Consider the following 22,384-nt stretch of genomic DNA (forward strand, 5'->3'; position numbering starts at 1 on the left):
CAAAAGTTTTGTCGACTCAGTTAGTGACTTGTGGCTGAGAATAAAAACGAAAGGGTTTAATGGTTAAATCAAATCGGGAACAGAAATGTAATCGAATTGCAAATTATACCAGTAAATCATATGAATTCATCACAGTTTGTTGTTGTTCGGCTGTTACTGTTGTTGTTGTTGTTTCCGATTGGTGGAAAAGTCAGATCAGATCGAATTTCGTTTCCGTTTCCGGGCTGTGTTACCGCTTCGTTTCGTTTCATTTCCGTTTCCTGTGGCCGCGTTCTTCATGGCATTGCATTGTGTGTCCCTGTTTTTGTGTTTCAGTGTATAGTCACGGGGATTTCCCTCATTCGCAGTCGCGAAAAGCACGCGAAAAGTAAACAACCATTTGTTTTGTGTTTTCAGAATATTTTCCATCTTATTTGTAATGTGAATTTTTAATCGATTTCGTTTTGGTTTCGGTTGCCGAAGCGGATAATGGTTAAACAATTATGAAATTAATATTAACTTGTAGTTTCGATTTAATAACAAGATATTGCAGCGTGTTAGAGGCGAAACTAAACTAAACTAAATTAAATACGTAAATCAGATTAAAAACATGTGCCGTGGTTTTCGGTTCTAAGTTTTCCGTTAAACTGTAAACGCTATGACTTAGATCTTAGGTTCTTAAGTTCTCCACGAGTTAACAAAGTAAAAAAGAAAAGTGTGGTAATGGTGGAGTGAAATGAACAAGCGACCTGCTATCGTTATCGGTTGGCAATCGTTAATTGTTAATCGCGCAGATTGGTCCGATTGATTCGTTCGTTTCGTTACTCATTTCGTTTCGCTTTGGTTTCCTCAAACAAAAAAAGTCATAATATGCTCTCGTACATATCTGCACTAATGTATATATTATATGTAGTATGCATATATGTTTAGTACGTAATTAGAACCTAACTCTTCACTTGATTTCCGTTCGCGTTCTGGGCTCGCTACATTTTGGTTTTGGTGCATTTTCATAACTCCCACCCATCATCGGCCTATATAGACATCGGAATCCAGACACCGCCTTACTCCAGGCGTGCCTTGTAGGTGGTCTTCCAGATCTCGGCGAGTGTCACGGCGCTGTGGAATCGATGGAAGATGCACAGCGGCAGTGTGATGCGCTGGATGATCGACCAGGGCACGAAGCCGTAGAACTCCAGCTGAACCTGTGGGCATAGTATGTGCAGTGGAGGCGTTAATAGGTTGCTCAAATATTGGGCCACCTGGGTGTTAAACATCAACGACATGCAGGTGAAGAACACAGCAAGACAAAAAGCTAAAACAATATCTGATAGATAACATGTATCTGTGTGTACTGACGCATTACAGGCGTCAAAAAGTATGCTATGGTATTTGGTGTTCTTGTTCTCAGTAAACTGAATAGAAGAAATGCGCATGCAAAGCACACAACGAACAAGGCCACTATATCTATCGAATAACAATCGAATAGCAATTGAATAACAATCGAATAACGAGTAGAGAACGAGAACGTTAATCGTCTTACTTAACTCAGTCTCGCTTACGTACATATCTACTTACAGGATTGGCGAATACTTTTTGAGCTTCGAATGTGTAGATGGCGAACATGGCCACGTTGCAGATGAGAAGGAACGTGACGATCTGGCGGCCCGGCTTGCTCCGGTCGTGCTCCGGCAGGTGGACGCGACGGCGGGACACGTCCGCGATGAACAGCAGCTGCAGGATCACCTGGAAGACGGCCACACCGCCGGTGGTCGTGACCAGCAGGCTGGGCTCGCTCTCCAGGACCTTCAGGCTGCCGGCGATGATGCTGAACACGGAGTAGGTGAACAGGCCGAAGGCCGAGATGCGCAGCAAGATGTCGTTCAGGTTAGACTGCTCCTCGCAGCGGAACTTCAGGTTCTTGACCCTTTTGTTGGATGGAAAAAAATGAAGGTGAATGGTTAGATTGGGCTTATAAGCAAAAGCGGGAACTGCACAGAGAAATGTTTCGCTAACTACTGGCATAAACCCATTTTCAGAGATCAGATACCATCTCTCAGTATCAATGTGTGACATTATAGCTTAAGATTTAGTTTTGGATTATGCGAGTAATATACGATCCAAGCCCCTCTAGGTTTAAATTTGCTCTGTGCAGTCCTGCTCCCGACACCCGTCACTCCTCGTCCAGACCTGATGAATCCCACAATAATGGCCAGAATGGCGAACGCCATCAGGATGCAGTGGCTGGCGTCGGCGAGGTAAATGGCCAACAGCGAGAACTGCTGATGGCGCACCAAGACGAAGAAGAGTATCAGGCAGATGAGGGCCCCGACCAGCAGCAGGAGCCCGAAGAACAGGCCCTTCGACGAGCCGACGCAGTCGACGCGTCCGGATCGCGCCTGCTGCGCCATGGCAACCGCCCGCCGCGATAGCATCACCTCCAGCCGATGCTCCAGATCCTCGTCGTTCATCCGGCCCGGATAGCGGCCGATGTGCTTCCACATGACATACAACACCACCGCCCCGATCAGCGAATACTCGATGATGAACGGATAGAGGTAGGGCGCCGAATCGTAGACAATGGTGCCCATTATGTCGATGCGTCCGCAGGCGGTGGAGTTGAGTGTGCCGATATTGGAGGACAGCGCCGCCGGGTATATGTTGTCCAGACTCTCCAGATTCTCGAAGCTCACCAGACCGGTGGCCTCCTCGTGGCCCAGATCGGTGTATGTCTGGAAGCTGTTCTCCATGGGTCCCTGGCCGAAGAGGTTGTTCATGATGCTGGCCGAGCCCTCGGTGCTGCTGGCCGGGCTCAGTGTGCTGGCCAGGAAGGAGTCTACGAATGAGCCGGCGCCGGAACCGGATGTGGGCGTGGCAGCGGAAGCGGAACCGAACCCATCGACTGGCGCCAGGCTCGGCGGCGCAGCGCTGGAGAGGATGCGCTGCAGGCCGCCGAAGGGCGATTCACTGCCGCTGGTCTCGAGATTCAGGGCGGCAGCGGTGGTGGTGGTGGTGGATGGGCTAAATGGACTGAATGTGGTGCTCGATGAGATGGTGGTGCTACTGATGGTGGTCGACGGAATGGTGGTGCTACTGGTGGTCGGTGAGATGGTGGTGGTGCTGCTGCCGGTGCTGCTGCTGCCCGCCGCCGTTGTGGCCGCGGTGGTGGCGCTGGTGATAAACTTCTTCAGCTTGCGGGCCATAGTAGTGCTGTGCCATTGGTAGTTCGGTGTGGTGAACGGAGCCCGCGTGGTCGTCGTGGTGCTGCTGGTGGTGCTGCTGGCTAGCGCCTGGTCACCGCCCATGCCCAGGCTCTTCGAAATACCATCGACGGTATTGCGCACCAGCTTGGACAGCACATTGTCGCTCTTGTACACATCCTTGGGCAGAATGTCCTCGCCGTCGAGCACCTCGAACTCGCTGTTGGGTCCCGCATGGGTGCGCAGCACGGTGCCCGCGTGCCGCAGGGCGTGCTGACGGATCGAGTGGGCTATGGACGAGGCGCCGGCCTCCGGCTCGTTCTTCTGATGGTAGATCGTGATCTCCAGCAGCGACTCCTTAACCAGGGTGCGGATCCACACGCAAATGTTGGTGGCCACCACGTGCATCAGGCCAAAGCGGGCGATCACCTTGAAGCGATGGATGTTCAGCTGGAGATCCAGTATCCATGATCCAAGATATGGAGATAGATAGATAGATAGAGAGAGAGAGAGAGATGTGCGCGGTGCGCTTGAGTACGGCGGAGAGTCTCACGGCGATCAGGTCGATTACATTGATTACTTATAGAGATTAGATTACGGGCAAAACTCAGCTCCTTTTGAAGGAGCCGCAAGCCACTGGCTCTGCAGAGGGTTCCATACGAAACTATTATAATATGTACATATGTATTGCATAAGAAGTGAAACCAAATGAAATAAACATCAGAAACCAGTTCGTTTTAAATGTCATTCTTTGTTTTTATATCATTAGTTTGATAGATTTATAGATATATCCAGGAATATCCACTCTGCAGCGACAGTGGGCGGAAGGAACAAAAACCAAACTGCCGCCAAGGACGCCCCTTAAAGATACAGTAGCTTGACTAGACTTGTGGTTATCATATCATATCATATCATATTATATCATAGCATATGTATGTTCGTGTATATAAATCGTAGACATAGGCGATATAATTGGTATTGGGGGTGTAGGTAAGCAGTTAGGTGGGCAAAATGAGTATTTGATGGGGGCAGATGTACGGGTACAGGTACAGGTACAGGTTGAGTTGGAGGTGGTGAGTACAGTAGAGTAGAGTAGAGTAGAGTAGAGTAGAAAATGAGTTGCATATCGTACCTGAAATGGCGGCCTAGTCTGCGATCGCGCGAATGGGGCGGAGTTGTGGGATTATGTACACAAAAATGGTTCATTAAATAACTACGTAGCAAAATTTCGAAATTTGTTTAAAAGAATGAATATGCACGTGGCTAGGATGAGTATGCATGTATGAATGGATATGAATATGAATATAAATATGAATGGTTGTATGAATGAGCTGTTTGGCTGGCTGATTGTATTTCTTGAATGCTCGAAATGCGTGTGGTGCTGGGTATTTGAAAATATAAGGTTTCAATACTTTGTGTAAATGGGCTCCAATTCGACCAAGAAGATCAGATTGCAGCCCAATGGCATTTGATTTCGGATAGTCTGTTGTCTGTGGCACTTTCAATGTTCGTTTTTTAGAGATTGATTGAGAAGCAAGCGAGTGATATGGCAGATGATGTGATCGGCGATGGATGCAGTTGCAAATGCAGATACCAGATGCGGATGGATGAAAACTGAACTCAAAACTGCCAATTAGCACGCCAATTACAAGTTCGTGGTGAGATTTAGATTGAGATCGATCAAGGCAAACTTAAACCGAATCCGGAAACGGAAACGCGACCTAACTCCAAATGCCGCGACCTAATCATTCATTGAGCTCTACGGAAACGGAAACTGGGGCAACTAACCTCGCTGGGGTTCTGAGGAGGAGCTGGGTTGGTTGGATTCGTGTTCATATGATGGCTTTACATTTAACATACGAGTATAGAATAGCCGTGGATAATGGCAGTAGGTAGCAGTAGTATAAGTAGTAGTAGTAGTAGTAGTAGGTAGTAGTCATACGCTTACAGTGTTCTTTAGTTTAAGTTTTAGTTTTAGTTTAGAGTTGGACACAAAGTCTTGACCTTTGCACTTACCCGGGCATTCATGAATATGAAGTACATCTGCATGAAGGTGAAGATCATCTGGAGCAGCGGATTCACGCCGATCAGGATGTGATGGCACGGCGAATCGAAGGGTATCTCAAAGAACGATCCAAACTCCAGGCCAATATAGATCATGGCGCCCAATCCGAAAGCTATGGAAAGGATGAGTTCATTGTGTTAGTTATTGTGTTAGTTATCCTGGATAGATGTCCCTGTGCAGGACGCGCGTCCAACTCCACACACTCACCAATGGCTCCCACTCGCAGGAAGAAGCTGCCGTGCGTCAGATCACTATGGGTTGTCTTGCGCTTGCGCACATTCTTTGGGGTGACGGCCACCTCGGCGTCCACGGGTGCTTCCTGCATGCGGATGGACCAAGAGATAATATGTTTTTATGTGGGGGATAACTGACAGCCCTCTGGGTAGACTAATTGCTGCGGCCTCAGCACTTGGCCCCTAATTAGCATAGCGTAACTACCCATTTGGGTCATGGGAAATATCTGATGCCGCTTAGTTGGCAACTAAGTAAGCCATTAGATCTTATATTCTTATTTATAGCAAGGGAGTTGGAGTAAAAGCAGCTAAGAGCATATGAATCGTAGAAAAGAGGCTGATAGCAAACCAGAAACTTGGCCAGTGTGTGCTTAGATAACAGAGGAAAGAAACCCTCGATTAGGTTACACATGTTTCAAGAGACCGTTATTGCTTAAGTTCAAAAAAGAAACCTTAGTCCTTAAAAATCAGCTAATTACGCACCTGATATGCGGCGCCCTTGGCTGCCTTGCCGGAGTCCTTAGAGCCCTTCGCATCCTTCGAATCGGCCGGATCGGCATTTTTGGCTTTCTTCGACTTCTTCTCCTTGGGCTGGGGTTTCGGTTTGCTGCCACCATTGCCGCCATTGCAGCAAGAGCTCTCTGTCAAACAGGATAATGAATAAATGAGTGATTGCATTCACTGCAGTTATGAAACGGTGCCTAGAAGTTGGCAACAGTTTATAGGGACGACTTTATCCACACACTTGCTTACTTTTAACTACTAGATACCTACAGCTAACTAAAATCATGCTAGTATGTCGCATTTACTCACCCTGCAGCAGGAAACAGAAGACGTAGAGAAGGAAGAGTATGCTGACGCCGTATAGATATGTGAAGAATGTCTCGTAGTACAAAACCGGCAGTCGGTGGGTGGTTACATCGCTGATTACGTACGCAATGCACACGACGATCAGAAGGATCGCGTACACCAGACTGGTCACGATGAACAGCGATGTCCTGCGAAAGGATGCCACAATGGTCAGTTCTCTGAGGGCTCACAAAGGTATTCAAAACTCAGTTTCATATGTACAAAAGAGTAAAAACGGGGTGCGCGTATATGTGGTGTGTGTGTATGTGTGCGGAAACTGTGTCAAGATCTGGCCAGAAATCGGTGCTACAACTCCCCCGAGTTGACCCACTGTCCCGCTTCCAGCGGTGGGTGCTAATTTTCCACTTTTCGCCCGTTAGCTTGGGCTCTTCTGCATAGACAGTAGCTTATTGTGTGTGTGTGTGTGTGTGAGAGAGAGTGTGTGTATGTGTGTGGGTGTGAGAAAGTATCTGACATGCAACTAAAACTCAAGTGCATTCTCACTCGACATCTCAAGAACATAAACGACCTGCATTAGCCCCTATTTGATGTTTGATTAGCCACAGACCTGCACAGTGGTCACTGGTCACAAATCTATTAGTATCGGTTTGTAAACTATATAACTCAATATATAGGTGCTTAAACATATTAACTAATTGTGCGAATTCGATTGGAAATACGTGTGAATTTCTATGAATTTCAATCGAGACTATTCTACGCTTGCGTCCCACGGTGCCTCCCACAGCATTTTGCGTATTTGGTGACCCAGTTAGTGGCTGCTTTAAATACACAACCCCCTTTTCCCAGCCCACTTAAGCATCCATTTGCATGTGATGGCCCCCCAGCTGCATCAAATCCGATGTTTGCATTGTATAAAACGAGAGTATTCGATGGGAATTCCTTTGAATTAGGCGTGATTTACTTGCACATGTGTATAACAATCTGATTTACTATGTTATATCTTAACATATCTTCTGCTTTCGAATAAGTATCTGAAAGATACATGTTTCAACACCCAAATGAAGTTAACCCAAGTAGTGTGAGGAATATGAAATGGAGGATCTGGAGTACTTTGGTCTTGGGATAGGTCATGGTTTTCATATGTCACATTACCATAGTTCGATGGGTCCCGTTATCGGATTGGTTTCGTATGTGCCCTGTACCGTTATTTTCGCTGGCATAAAACTGTACTTATTTGGATTTGGCTTGAACGTGTAGCAAACCCTATAAGATTCGATGTGAATTAAGTATTGTTTATCCAATTCGTTACACTATATGCTAACTTAGGTGGATGGATTTACACAGCCTGGTGGGTGGTTAGAAGGGTGGGTAAGGGAGGTGGGTGAATATGCAAGCGCATACAACAGAAAAACCAAAATCTTTGGACGGACCACGGATGAGAGAGTGAGACGGCGCTCTACGACAGGAACTGCACATTTGGTTATATATATATATATGTGTATATCCTATATACTGTACATACTACGAGCGTATATATTACTTTCTTATGTACAAGGTGTGCGGCTGTGTGCGTTTCTATCTCGCTGTGTGTGTGTGTGTGAGTGTGCTCAAGGGTTTTAGGTGAAGCTGTTATACACAGGAATTAGCTAAATACTAATTGGAGAATGGCCTTGCTGCTAACACCCAAATCCTTTCAAACGAAGTGAGGTTGGAATGCAAATCCGTAAATGACTGGTTCAATTTAGGGGGCTTCTACTAAATCATGGATGGTAGGTCTTCCATTTCCACATTACCACTTTTTAATAGGTAAATGCTAGTTAAAAGGTTATTTTCTCAAATAAAGTCCCGTACGAACTTCTTGCCAGACATAAGTAAACCGAGGTGACAGGACATTCGTCCATCTTATCAGTTTGTCCCTAATCAGTAGCTTGTCCCCCATACTCTTGTAGTATCCCCAATAACTTTGTTCACCCAGCTTTTCGCACCTCTGCAGCGGCTGCGGCATGACGTTCTTGAGCTCCATCTCCTTGTTGGCGGCGTTGTTCTTCTCGGCGCTGTCGGTGCTGCCGGCGGTATGCGAGCGGGACACCGGCAAGGTGGCCATGTTGTCCCCGCCCTCGACGTCGACGGTAGCGACCTTCACTTCACCGCCGCCCATTGTCTCCGTTTCCGTTTCGGTCTCCGTTGTGCTGGCTTTTTGTCGACGATCTGATTGCCGATTTCTCTATCGATAGGCGATAGGATTGGTTGGTCCTTCGCGCCGGATACCTCTACTACTTATCGGTTTTATGTTTTCCGTCAATTTCACTTCACAGTTCGTAATTATGTATTGCGGCAATTCTAAATGAAGCAATTTGCAGGTTTATTTTCTGTTTTCGAATGCAACAGAACGACTATTGTTTGACTTGGAGAGCATCCCTATATATAAATGTATCTGACACTCTTCCTCTCCCTCTCCCTCTCTCTCTCTCTATCTCCCTCTTTCCCTCCCGCTGTCCCGCTCTCTTATTCTAGGGAGCCTTGTGGAACGCATTTGAAATGCATTTGACAAATGGGCAAATGAGGCGTGGCCATACTTTTCCGTACGGACTGCATCCCGGATGGGAGCGCCAGCGACCCAGTGACCTCTCTCTCCGCGAGATTCGGGGTTGAAAGTTGAAAGCCGTATTTGGCATTTCGCATTTCGCATTCCGGCGGGGAAAGTGTATCCTGTGGAGCCCACAGATTCCGGGTGCGCTGGTGTGTATGCATTGGACACGGACACGGACACGGACCTATGTGGAATATAGTATCGCTCTGCATTGGGAGTCCACGGTGCTCAGGTTCTTAAGAGCTATCGTGCTGTTTCTTTCGCCCAGCATCTCTCCGTCCCCCTCGCTCTCACTCGCCTGTGTGTATAATAAGCTGCTTAATGTGTGTGTGTGTGTATTGCCCGGTGCCATTAAAAGCCTCCTTTTTTTTGGAGGCCTGGCCAAAAGTATTAACTGTAGTTAGCGGAAAATCACTGGTATTATGACATAAACCCCGCTGCAAATTGCTTCATTTGATCAAAATCATGCATTGATTAAGCACTGAATGGTTTTCACGATAGATTTCACAGTAATTTTCACAGATAAGGTGTCATTTTGATTGGAGCACTGCGATTATCACTTTTCAAGTTGAAACTTAAAAAAATAATGGTATGACAGCCTCGGCTTCAGTTGGGAGTTTTGATTTTTCATAGAAAAATTCCAACTGGATTGGAGGACTCTTGGTTTTGTAGGACTCTGGAGGCTACCTGGCGAACGATTCGCTCGATACGTCCAAGACCCTTTACTATCCAACTACAACTGAAACGGGCCCTGGCAGGATAAATCCAGCATCCTTTTCGGCCAGCAGCCGCCCTCAATCTGCGCCGAATCTCTCGCACTCTCTCTTTCTCCTCGCGTAGCCCCGTCTCTTTCTTCGCCAGTGCTCCCTCCCTAATCGCCTCGCGCTTTCTCTCTCGCTCTCTCTCTCGCTCCCTCGTTCACTCTTTCTGTAGCTCGCAGGATGCTCTCGATAGGATGCAGGGGAAACATGTCCTTTGAGTATGCCAGAAAGTAGGACACATTTCGCTGCGCGACTTGATGTACGATGTTTGCTCTTGTTGCTCTCAGTTCTGCTGGGTTATATTCGCATTGTGGGTCCTGTCGGGGGTCCTGCCCCCAAAGAGGCTTGTCATTCATGCGATTCGCATCCAGCACTCACTGGGCTTTGTTCCGCCTTGATTGGAATGTAAGCAGGTAGCTCAACTCATTTTTGATTTCCTGCATTTGGTTTTTTTATGTTCTTTTGTAAGTACATTTGGGTTTATATATTCCTCGAATATGTCCCATTTACTCCGTTACTTTTTGACTTGCATTTGTATATTATTTAAACATTGATATTTTAAATGTTTATTTTTGTTCTCCTGCGCATCTCGATCTTGAGACCTGTCCCAAAACGTATCTTTTAATTGAATTTTGCATCAGGAAGCGGACGCCCATTGTTTTGGCCGCACACGCGATGTAAATGGGTCACTTTGGGAAAAGCTTGGAGTTTTCAGTTGGGGGGGGGCATGCCAAATGCCAATCAGCGGGCATACCAATGCAGAGTGCAGAGTGCATCAGCCGGGCTGACGGGGAACTGAAGAACGGAATAGAATCCAACACAACCATCAGTCATCGAAAAGCAACAGCCCAAAACTCAATTACCCACGATGCCCCGGCCTGCCTCTACTGATTTTACTACCGTCATCTGGTGTTTTTGTTGTTCGCGACATGTTACAGACACCCAACCAAACACCACCCACCCAAAGTTGAAACCACCCCGCGGATAAACCGCCGGTTTGGCACAGTGGTTGTGCGGTTGATGTTTTTTGAATATTCATATAAATGATTGTTAACATAAGAGTTTCGAAAAACCAAGAACTTATGTCCAACAAATTCCAACTGCCCATCCTTTCTTTTATCCACAAATCCCACTCTGCGGCCCACTGTGCGCTGCGGCAGAGCTTTACGGTAAAAGGCGACGTCGTCGACATGCTGTCTGGTTCGTTGCGTTTCGGAGTTCGGCTTCGTTTTCGGCTTCGTCCTTTACCGTTTATCGTAACTTCAGCGCTCGCTTCCTTTTGTGCCGCACGTTCGCAAAAACATTGCGGCATTCTGTTTTGGTTGCCCATTCGCCGACAGAGCCGCCCCATCCCTTCGCCATCGAAATCCCAACTACCAACTCCCGAGCCATTGAACGTCGTCGTCGAGTGCACAGAGTGCGACAAGGGGTTGCAGTCATCCAGAGGAGTGGCGGCAATAAAAAGTGTGTGGCTACAGTGAGCGAAAATCAGCACTATATTTACTACTATTCTTTTATCAGATTAAAAACCTAGTCCAAAATACAAGACATTAAGGAATATGACCGACCAACTTAGGTACTTTTTTTTTGTACATTTCCAAACTCAATTTTATTTTCAGTGTAACCCCACGGCATCTAAGGATTTGCGTCGCAAATCGCCAACTGCGACGTAGTTGCATCAAGAGGCATAAAAGCAGGAAAGTAGAGGGTTAAAGGCGATAGGTAAGGAGGTGAGTGGTGAGAGGGCGCAAAAAGTATGCGGGGAATCTGTCGAAGCCGCACCCTGAACCCAGAACCCGGTTCCCAAATCCCCGCCAGACGAAGACGTGTGACCCAGATGCCACTCACTAATCCCCGCAGTGAAAAAATGCGATGTAAGAAAGCCTGGCAATTGATGCGACTCCCTAGTTCATCCGTCTGTCTGATGTTAATGCGCAATTGAAGATATTATATTTCGAATATTCTTGTGTTTACCTCTTGGCTGTGTAATTCCCTGTTATCCCTAAAGCTAAAACAAAAGCACGAATAAATCTCCGACTTGTTGTTCTTCCCAATTGACGGCACTTCCCCGGGTGGGTCTATAATTATTGTGGCCTTTCATCATTTCAGCCCTCGGAAATCGTGGAAGGGTTGCTCCGGCCTTGCCTAATTATACCTTATGGCCACCCCTCGCAGCTGAAACAGATGAGGTCTTTATCGGGTGCTTAAATTAGTACTTCTAAAACAAAGTATGAAGCATCGGAGGGTTCAGCCCCCGAGATCCTTGGGCCTACCACAAAAAAAGCCTTGTGCCTAATCGAGTGACAATGTTTTCGCCAGGGCCAGTGCCACGAATAGATGATGGGCATTTTTTAAAAATGGATCAAGTGGAGCCGGAATCAATACGAAAAACTACACCGCAAGAAATGTAGCAGTGATAGGTTTTCCCTGTAGAACAAGCGAAGCACTGTGCACTTCTGTCACTCCACGACTCGAACAAGTCGAGGACCGTGTTTCTCAAGTGAGGCTGACAACCCTGGCCAAATGCCAAGCATCGATAGTTGCGCCGCTCTCCTTTTGCGCCCATTGTGCCAACCGTATTGTTAGCAAATTGCAGAAACTCACGAATGTAAGTCATTCGTACAATGACACTTTGGTGCGGAGACAAAGCCGTAGTTCCACGGGTTCCCCGACTGCGGCTCATCCCGGGGTTGCGAATGGAGCTGGGGATGCAGTGCACTGAGCAAAATTAACATCGAATGGTAGAAATCATATCGCATCACTACAGTTTATATAAATTCGGGAATTTCTTGCATATGCATATTACTAATGTTTTGGATGGTAAGTAGACCAACTTGTTTATATAGTTTTTTTCCCAGTGTATATATTATATGCAAGACGCCAACTGATCTGCTTGGCATGCATCGCTGACGGTTCATGCCGCAGCCAGCCGAGTGGAATGCTTTGTCGGTTTGTCAAGTTGCGTAATTCGCTTGCAACTCCAAACCACCCAGCACCACCCTGCACCACCCAGTGGCATCAGCATTGTACATATAAGCGATTTTGGATGACTACCGCCGCCTACTTATTTGTTTTATGTCCCGACCAGCGAGGAGCAAAGAAATGAAGAACATGCTCGTGAAAGGAAAAAAAACGATGCCACATCATCGGAAATGTAAGGCAATGTGCCTTGCGTCCAGTTCATTGACATTATAATCCCCTGGATGCCAAAAAAAATAAATAAATAAAAAATAGTACAGAAAGAAGCAGACAAAGCCATAAAGATACAAAGAAAAAGCTGAATGAAATTTGGGCTGAGTTTGTTTTTTTGGCCCATGTGTCTTTGCGACTCCCTAAGCGGATAAATGTAGTACTTAGCTTTGGATTTATGTGGGCACCGAGTACAAAAATCGCATAATTCCCAGAAACCCGAGAAGTTGCCTGAAACTACCATATGGCTCCTAATGAGATTTTGGGTTACTAGCGTAGGGTCTTTAGTGTTCGAGGTGTACAGCATATGTACTTGGGATTAGTAGGCCTAAGTAAAAGAGTTACTATTGCTATAGAAAGCCAAGTCAAAATGCAGGTGATAGAAAAGATCAACTAAGTTCCAGAGCGAACTAGCTAGTATCATTCGCGGGTTAGTGGGAAAGAAGTTGGGTTATGTGGGAGCTACTTGTGTGTTTGGACTTTGGCGACTAAGTTGGGGTTTGGAGAAATTATTAATAGCAAATCTGACCTTTGCTGTGGGCGCGTGAGAACCGCTGGATGTTTGTCGCTGTAACGGTTGCCAACTGATTAAATTGAACACGAATTGCGAGTAAAGGGTATTTACGATTCTACTTGGGACTTGACAAGATCACAGATCATAAAAGTTAATACGAATTGCAAGAGCAGAGATCTCCACAAGGGTTGCTATCTCTGGCGCACTTTATGTTTTATTTACTCTTTATTATTATTTTTTTGGAACGTTGGAATGTGAAACGGAAGCTTAGTAACGCAGGAAATGGAATGCAGGACACGGAACACAAAAACACATAGAGCGGTGAACTGGACATGGACTTTTGCTAAAGGACATGGGCCTGCAGCCATGGAACACACTTACTTGGCATTTTTCGGTCGGCGCGCATCGATCGGGAAGTCGTCGTCGAAATCCAAATTGAAGTCCTCGCCGAGATCGTGCGGCACTAGTGGAGTACGCTGGTGGGCAGGACTCGTGTGATAGCCATCGCCCTGCAGCTGTTGGTGGATCAGAAACACATAGGCGATTAGCTTGCGATACGAAGGACTCAGCTCGATTGACGACAATAAATTGGAATTTCATATTATACAAAATGTACAAGGTAGTAAGTATATTATGTACACAACGTTAATTCTAGAGGTTGCCACACAAACAACAAAAGTTATTCACTCAAAGTTTGTAAGTTAACTTGTTTGCAACTGGAAGTTCACGATTTCTTGAATGGAAAGCAATTTCTGTGGCACTTAACCTCTCGGATTCATTCACATGCGTTTCGAAAATAAGATATTAACAAATATATATATTATTTAAGATTAAAACAATTCCAATTTATTGCAAATGATATTACTCATAAATGTTTTTGGCTCGTTTCGTTTTCATTTCGATTTCGAGAAACATAAAGAAAAGGGCGAATCGGTTACTCGTGCAAGGATTTTGATGGTTTAAGTTTTCGGATCCGTATCGAATTCTTTGGCTAGGGAGAAAAATCTTTTGAAAAAGAAGTTATTAATCTGTCACGCACACCGACACACACACTGCGCAGAAAAGGATATTCAAGGATATTCATATTCATATGCAATATACAGCTTCTTTCGGTTAATTTTCATTACGATATATATACAATTATGTTCATGAGTGATGTTCGCAATGTGTCTTTGTATGAAATAGCGTAAATTTTATAAATAAAAGCATGATCGTTTTTTGAAGATCGAGTTACTTAACATATGGTAAATTCGTTAATTTGGCGTGTGAAACAATGTCATGGATGTATGTAAACTGTGTGTGTGTTTCGATTTGGTTAGATGATCAGATGGCATTATATATTGTATATGGGAGAGGTCAATCCTTGTAGCGAGTATATCGATGGCCCCTACCTTGACCACAGTGCCGACCTGGTTCGATTCGGATGCCGATTGGCGGTTGTCGAGCAGATTGGCCCGCTCCATGTTCTCCAGTTGAAGTGTCTCCCGCGGCTGGTCCAGTAATCTTTCGCGCATCTCATGAATGTAGGGACACCGCTGCATTCCTCACCCCTCGCTCTGCACGCTCACTCCCGATCCTCCTTCCTATTTATCGGATCAGATATATATATTTGTATATATGTAGATACTGTGTGATTCACGATCTACGGTATGGGGAGTTGGAAATCGTTCGCTAGCGCTTTATAGTAATAGTAAATCCTAGGTAATCGAAGCTATTGCTGTGCCATTCAAATATGCAAATGGATATCCGGGTGTATATGTTCGTATTTGTAAGCTGGTATAAAGTTCTTAGGGAGGTAATCGCTAGGCTTTGATCAAATTGAAAAAATCAGTCATACGGTTTGCAGCAGCAGTTGAATACTCAAGACTTTTGGTTGCGCAAATTGGTCGTTCTGAAATCAGAGAAAATATCCAAAATTAGGTATATTTACATATATGTATATAAATCTATAGAAAAATATGCTTTAAATGGAGTCAAAAACTATGTTATGAGTTTATTTTGAAACGAACGCTGATTTTGTTTTTCAGCACGCACGAAAAGCAAAAGGAAAATAAACAACTTGCAACTATAATAATGTGCAGCATGCATTTGCTGCCTGCCAACCGATTTTTCCGATTTAGTGCTTTGGATATATAGTAATACGAATACAGATCGGCAATTTTTTAGCTTTCTGGCCGGCAGCCAAACGAAAAGTGTGGCAAAAGATCGAAGCGAAAATTATAGCTCGTGACTTTGAATCAAGATTTTCATTTCTTCAATTTGAAATCTGGAGAAACACCAGAAGCAGAAGCTCCTCAATCTGTCAAAATGTGCTTGGCACACATCCATCGGCATCATCATAGTTTTTACTTTGGATCGGATGGGATTGGATTTGCCGGCGATGGAGGGTCATAAAGATTGTGCCAGTTTTTGCCTCTGGAAATTCCACTTGTTGATCTGACTTTCCGGACATTCAAGGGCAAATCATTGTTGTTTTGTTTTTAGTTGCACGCTAGCCAGCCAATCGGGAGCATTATATTCAGATGGTTCCGATTGAAAATATTTGTTTGGAATTTGGCAAGAAATCATAAAGGCCAAAATATTTTTATGTGCTCTGCTCCATTTAGGCAAGTGTGTAGATTGTGTACGGACTTTTTATTTAAATATTGAAATAAGCTAATAAAAACAATTCTAGATCAGTTTTTTGGCTATAACTTTGTCAAAATAAGTCGCACATTCAAAAATTACAACTTTTTGTGCAGCGTACGAGAAATGCCAACGGATCATATAACTTTTTTGGAGAATTTGAAAAATTTAATTTTTTCACTTTTTTGCATTTTTGGTAAGGGGTAACATCATTAAAATTTGCGAAAAATTGGTCAAATTTAAAATGTCAAAGTTGAAATGCAAATCGATTAGAAATTAAATTACGAGGTCAACGATGTATGACATTCTGTATTTGGACAATTATTTTTGGAAAAATTGCAAAAAAACTGAAAAATTTGGGACAAAAACTGAGCAATACGAATTTTGCCAAAACTTTGATATTTGCAAAAGGGGTTTTCTCTATAACTTCGCCAAAAATGCTCATATTACTAAAAGAATTACAGTTTTGTACGGCTAATTACCAATGCTAAATATCCCTATCACTTTTAGGAAAATTTAAAAAAATAAAATTTTTTTCAATTTTTTGCATTTTTGAATTTTGAAAAAAATTGGCGAAAAATGGGAAAATTATATTTTTTTTATTTGAATGCCAATGGATTGGGAATTGATAGACGAGCTCAACGAGGTATCACATGCGACATTTGGACCATTTTACGCATTGTTATGGCCAAAATTGAAATAAAAGTACTATTGTGTATACCTTTGAATAGGTATATCTCTCGATCATCAAGAACAGACTGTCGCTGCTATATAAAAGTACGGTAATTTGTCATTAAATAGCCAGATGAACTTCAACTGGATAGTCAGGTGAGTTAACGAGGCCCTTAGGGAAACGCCATTACCTTTTTTCTGCTCAAAATACGCAAATAAACTAGTAAAAGCCAACTTAGAGCGTATTAAGGCAACGTCGGCGGTCATCAAAAAGCATTCTGGCCACATTGTTGCCGCTGTCTTTTAGCCAGTTTTCTTTTCGCTGTATCTCTGTTGTTTTTCCATGCTCGTTTTGGCTGGTTGGTGGTCGGTGGGCAGCAGCTTCAGCTTCGTAGTTTTTCCATGCTTTTCCATGGCCATTTGCAAGCCAGAATTGTCGCATGTTCTCGTTCGGCAGGCAGCGAAAACATCAAGCGGCAACCAACACAGTCTCGCAAATTGAAAGCTTGGCTAATACCATTAACATTTGATGGCTAACACTCGCGCAAAACTGAGAAACTGGCGCAAAAACTAGCCCAATGCTGTTAATTGAGAGCTCTCTTATTTTGGCTCTGTGCAACATTATTGCCCACCATCGCAACGAATCGAATCGCATCGTATCGAATCGCTAATTTGACCCGATTTCGATCTAAGGCTCAATGGCTCAAAAAAAATGTCAATTTGTGTGCTCAAATGTGGCACAATGCAAGTCGCATTTGTTGTTACCAAGCACAACACCTTATTGCAGCAAACTTCGCACCGAATGACAGGGAAATGCAAATGACTTCTCAAGTATCTTTCTTTCATTTTTCCTCGCGTGCCAATCAAGCGGCTAACAAGGTTTTCCCTTTTTAAGACTCAAGATGGCAGATTGCAGCCGTCGAAGGGGAAATGCGAGTGGGACCAACTGTCTGGCATTCTTGCTTTTCCACTGTAAACAAACTGTGTGCCACTTGAATTGGATCGGCAGATCATTGCAGCTACTTTATGACAGTGTCCGATGACAGATTGCACACAAATGACAGCCAACCGAACAAGCCCAACCACCCAACCACCCAGCCCCACCCACTCGCACAGTAGCTCGGTGGATCGGCGCCACTACAAGCTGCACCGCAATAAAAGATAAATAGTGAAATGCGTGAAGAGGCGAGGAGAGGAGCAGTTGAGATCTATGCAGATCCATGGATGTTCCAGAGATGGCGCCCACATGGAGAACCGGATATGCAATTGTATACCGAAAAGAAAGAAAATAACGAATCGGAATCGGAATCCAAATGGAAATGGAAAGGCGAAGGGAAATGGGAATGGGAACGGGAATCGGAATGAAGATGAAAATGGGCATGAAAATGGCTATGGAAATGAGCATGAGAACTGTCAGCAGATGGATGCAATACTCGTACGTGAAAATAGGGTGACCTTATAAACAAACCCCGTCTGCAGTCACCCAAAAGCACTCAGAGAAATAATTGCTAATTAAATTTTAGTATCAGAAATAAGAGCAAGTCATCGAGAGAGCAAAGCCAAATGTTTTTCTAAATTAAGGAAAGAAACGTTCATCAATAATAAGGAAAATCTTTTGGAAAATCTTTCTAAATGTGCGTTTGGCACAGTGGATTGCTTTCGGCTGGGTGGTGCGTGGTTCAACCGCCCACATGCCCAGTCACCCAGTTGTCCAACCCCCGAGGTCGTCGGCTCATTAGTTAATATACGTATGCTGGCACACGAAACGCGACCGTATGCAGAATATGCACTCCGTTTGCCTTTTTGTTTTGTTCCTGCCATTCAAATTCAGATTTCGAGCTGTCCACTGGATGGCCATCCACCACCACCGCCATCACCTCACCCATCATCAACGTCATCATCGTCAAGGAAGCACCAACCAACCACTCACCCACCCACCCACTGCCACCGGGTGGGGCAACAAACCACCATTAGAAATCGCGTGTCGCGGTTTCAACCCTCGCAAATGATTTTCCATGCTGCCAAACCTTAGAATCGATGGGAATCGATGGCACACTCTGATCGCATTCTATGGATGCAATGATTCACCTCTGAACTTGGCACTTTCATTTGGGCTCTGCGTTGTGATTCACGCGATCAATTTGATGCTGTGACATTACAGAATCCAGAGTGCAAGTGACTCAAAACTGATTAGCAATGCCAAAGCTTTTGGATATAGAAACATAAGTTGAGCTGAGTGGGAACTCTGGGCTAACCTGGATCGGATCAGTAACTGCTGATCTTTCGATCGCTGATGCGCCCCATTAAAGCTGCCCCCTTTTACTTTTTTGTTGGTGCGGTTTCGCTGTTGTCGCGCCTCTTGTGCAATTAAGATTTTCCATTTGGCCCAGCACTTGTATGGGTTTCCTTGGACGAAGGTAGCGGAAAACCGAAAAAGGAAAAACCCGCGACACCCAAGCGATTGCGATGCCAATGTCTTTCTAATGGAAGACCAAGAAATGTGTGTGTGTGTGTAACCCGAGAAGGGCAGCAGTTTGATTGCTTTCAAGTGTCTGTTTCTGCCGGAGGGTTGGGGGATCAAGGAGCTTAGTGGTACGGGCGGACCTCAATAACTCGGATTACAAGCTGGAATTTTGGGTTGAAAAGATCTCCAAAAGTAATCGAGTTAACCACACACACATAACTTGTTGCACCTTAGGTGCTAAAAATGCTATTACTTTACTTTGGGCATTCTTCTTGGCCAAGTTAACACTGTGGATATGATGTCATATTGCGAAAGGGTTTTTATCATCTTGATCCATCACTTGACTTACTTTTTTGGGGGTTATATCCTGCCGTTCAGCTCATATGCGTTGCTATTGTTCTGCTTTCGCTTCCTTTTCGCCTGCTGTCCTGTTTTCCCTTTGTTTTGCTTCCGCTCGTGAGCAGCAGGAGGACGTCGATGGGGGCGGGGGGCGTGGCGTCTGTTGCGCGCGCGTTTTTCCTTTCCTATTTATTTCGCTTCGTTTCGTTTCGCTTTGATTCGGCAGATTTAAGGCTATTATTGTCCTGCGTCCTTTTGGCCAAATACGAGTGCAAAATACAAGCAAGTCTGTTGATTGACTGGACCGGAAACAGACTCGCACACACACACACACACACACTGGCACACGCACAACAGACAAAATGGACGACGCAGTGCCAAAAAGTGTAGCTTCCTGTTTTTATTCGTCTATTTGTTTAGCACTTTTCTCACTGCACTTGTACAAAAACAAAGCAAAGAATATCGATGGCAATCAATTTATTGCGCAGAACAACAATAACACGATTAACAGCAATCACCGATTAACGACTGAATGCAACTGAATCAATCGCCGCCAGCTAATGAGAATCGCAAATAAAATACCAATTTAGGCGAGCATCTAGTGAAAATCACCGAGTGTCTGCTCTTAATTGTTGCTATTATTGCTGTTCCGTTCTCAGTTCTGAATTCTTAGTTACTTATTTATTATTTTTGGGGCACCGGTCTGAAGAGGCAGTGTCTTCCATCACTCGCAAAAGTTCGCTTCTGACTGAAATTTCCAACTTCCAACGCAACTAACAACACCGCAACGCAAACGCAAAAGCAGCGCAAAGCCAACGGTAAAGGCAAAGCCAAAGCAAAAGCAAAGGCAAAAGCAGCGCACGGCGGCAGCGGCACAGGCAGCGCTCGTATATCGTATGCTCTACGATATTCGCCGTCTTTCGTGGGAATACCGTTTGTTGTTGCTTCGCACTGCACACTGCACGCAATTCGTATTCAGTTTTTAGCAACAAAAAGGAATATATAATTACATATGTGTGTGAACAAGAAATTGGAGCAAGAAATACTGAAGTTATAGACCTTTTAAAAAGACAGAATGGAGACTTTTTCTTTCTTTTTTTCACTTTAGTTCGCTCGCGTGTTGTTTTTTCAGTGTACTCTCTACCATTTCTTCGTTTCCTTGTCCGCCCCCTTTCACACCATTCGCTGCACCGCAAGAGGCACAGTAATAAATGATTACTCGCAAATGTGTCCAAAGCACGTGAGTAAATGGAAATGCCTATGCGACAGATTGAATATTTAAATCAAACATTAACCAAATGCACTGCAAAGTTTACACACTATGACATTTTAGTGAAACATACTATTTGACCAATATATCATACAATTTTATAGGAATAACCAGAACAAACAGAAGCCGACAAATAGTTGTGAATTGGAATTAATTATCGGGCGAGCAAATAGTCGTCCCTTCATGTTTTCCCAAGCAATTAGAGAATTGGGCAATCCTGCAACCCCTGAGCCGCAGTCCACTCGTGGAGTGGACTTTTTCCGGCTGCTCCTTGGTGTCCAGCGGCGTAATCAGATTATCGCCATCGGAACTCGAAGGGGAACTCCCCTGGGCGACCCACAGTACATACATACATATGTACATCCGCACATACTTATGTGCAGCAAAAGACGCTAATGGGCCAAAAAGGTGTGACACGGGGCGAGTGCCACCAAAGATGCACAAAAGCTCCTGGCCCGGGGTGGGGGTGGCTCTCTGGTGCTCCTCCTGTTTTTTTTTTGGGTGGCAAAAGTGCGACGAGCAGTGCGGCTCCGCTTTGCCCAGGAGCAGCGCATGCGTCGAGTCCTGCCAAAGGACATTCACCTCTGGTCCTCAGCTTTTGCCGCCAAACAGGGTGCATTTATGTACGTAAGCCGCTCGCATTTGTATCTAATTGCAGGCGTGCCCACAAAAAACGAAAAAACTAACAACAAAAGCCATAACACACACCCACCACAAATATACATATATAAACAATAAGTTCACTTGGGCGGCAAGTTAATTGAATTAGGACTAAGTCCCGGCATGGAAATTCGTATGAAAACATGGGACTATCCCTTTTTGGAAAGCATAGTATCCAACAGATGCAATTATTTTTTTTTTTAATCATATCTCTCGCTCCTTTTGGCAATCGAGTGGCGGCTTAACCCTTTCTTCGTGTATCTCGCAACTCTCCTGCTTTTCGTGTGTAATCATGTATTCGAGCTACGCTAACCTAGTTTTCGGCCAGCTCGGTTGGCCAGGGCGTGGTTCCAATCCCGGGTAACCAGTTGGTGCGTGTATATACCCAAGGATCTGGCACATGGCATCCACAGATTGCAGCGCGCGTCAGGGGAAACAGCATCCACAAAGGGTTCGCAGCCGAGAAAGAGAGAGAGTTAGCTTGTGGGGAATGCCATAGTCCGTCTCGCTCTAAGGGATGCAAAAACGTAGGGGGAAAATCGCGGGAGTAGCTCCAACTCGCAGATACATGCCCGCGCTTCAAGATATAATTGCGAGTGTGTATCTCTATCTGTATCTGTATCTGCTACTGCGCCCATTCCCCAACTTAAAATAGTTCTCCTTGCAGAAAACAACCCCTCACCCCCCTGGGCAGCCCCACCAGTTGAGAACCCCACCCTGAGGCTCCAAAAAGCGCACTCCTTACGCAGAACACTACTTAAGTTGTCGATGACCCACATTTGGGATGAAAAACAACGCCATTTTCCATAGTAATCGAATTACGTTTCAATTTATTATTCATATTTATTGCATATTTACTGCTCTTTTATAGTCAATATAGTTTTCATTCGGGTGTACAGGACTTGGTGGTGTATTTATGCTTGGGGAACACAGAACATTCACGACTAGTTTTACATTGTGTTTTAACTTTATCATCATAGCCATTATTGTAAATACGTATAAATATACTTGTAACA

The 22,384-nt window shown here is 44.7% G+C and overlaps 1 protein-coding gene across 14 annotated transcripts; it reads right to left on the reverse strand.

Moving 5' to 3' along the window:
- Positions 1-574: 574 nt before the first annotated feature.
- On the reverse strand, positions 575-20,180 carry LOC117148747 (proton channel OtopLc). 14 transcript variants are annotated; one of them, XM_033316324.1, is made up of 14 exons: positions 20,116-20,180; positions 19,449-19,874; positions 14,730-15,229; positions 13,720-13,853; positions 13,354-13,392; positions 7,437-7,547; positions 6,288-6,472; positions 5,958-6,115; positions 5,824-5,844; positions 5,449-5,560; positions 5,193-5,353; positions 2,167-3,626; positions 1,555-1,903; positions 575-1,181 (listed from the first exon to the last, which is right to left on the reverse strand). In XM_033316324.1, exons 3-14 carry the CDS (start codon positions 14,877-14,879, stop codon positions 1,041-1,043), a joined length of 3,021 nt encoding a protein of 1,006 aa, XP_033172215.1. In that variant the 5' UTR covers positions 14,880-15,229; positions 19,449-19,874; positions 20,116-20,180; the 3' UTR covers positions 575-1,040. The 14 variants fall into 14 exon arrangements, with proteins under 14 accessions (XP_033172215.1, XP_033172216.1, XP_033172214.1 ...); XM_033316325.1 differs by having other exon boundaries at positions 19,449-19,869; positions 20,116-20,174; XM_033316323.1 differs by having other exon boundaries at positions 14,730-14,921; positions 15,176-15,229; positions 19,449-20,174.
- Positions 20,181-22,384: the final 2,204 nt, after the last annotated feature.

The sequence above is a fragment of the Drosophila mauritiana genome, chromosome X (assembly GCF_004382145.1).
Source record: "Drosophila mauritiana strain mau12 chromosome X, ASM438214v1, whole genome shotgun sequence".
Lineage (NCBI taxonomy): Eukaryota > Metazoa > Arthropoda > Insecta > Diptera > Drosophilidae > Drosophila > Drosophila mauritiana.

Coding starts and splice junctions, on each gene's coding strand:
- LOC117148747 (XM_033316324.1), bottom strand. CDS start 14,879: ATGCAGCGGTGTCCCTACATTCATGAGATGCGCGAAAGATTACTGGAC. Junction 13,854..14,729: donor AGGTCGGCACTGTGGTCAAG/GTAGGGGCCATC, acceptor ATCCACCAACAG/CTGCAGGGCGATGGCTATCA. Junction 5,561..5,823: donor ACACACTGGCCAAGTTTCTG/GTTTGCTATCAG, acceptor ATCCGCATGCAG/GAAGCACCCGTGGACGCCGA.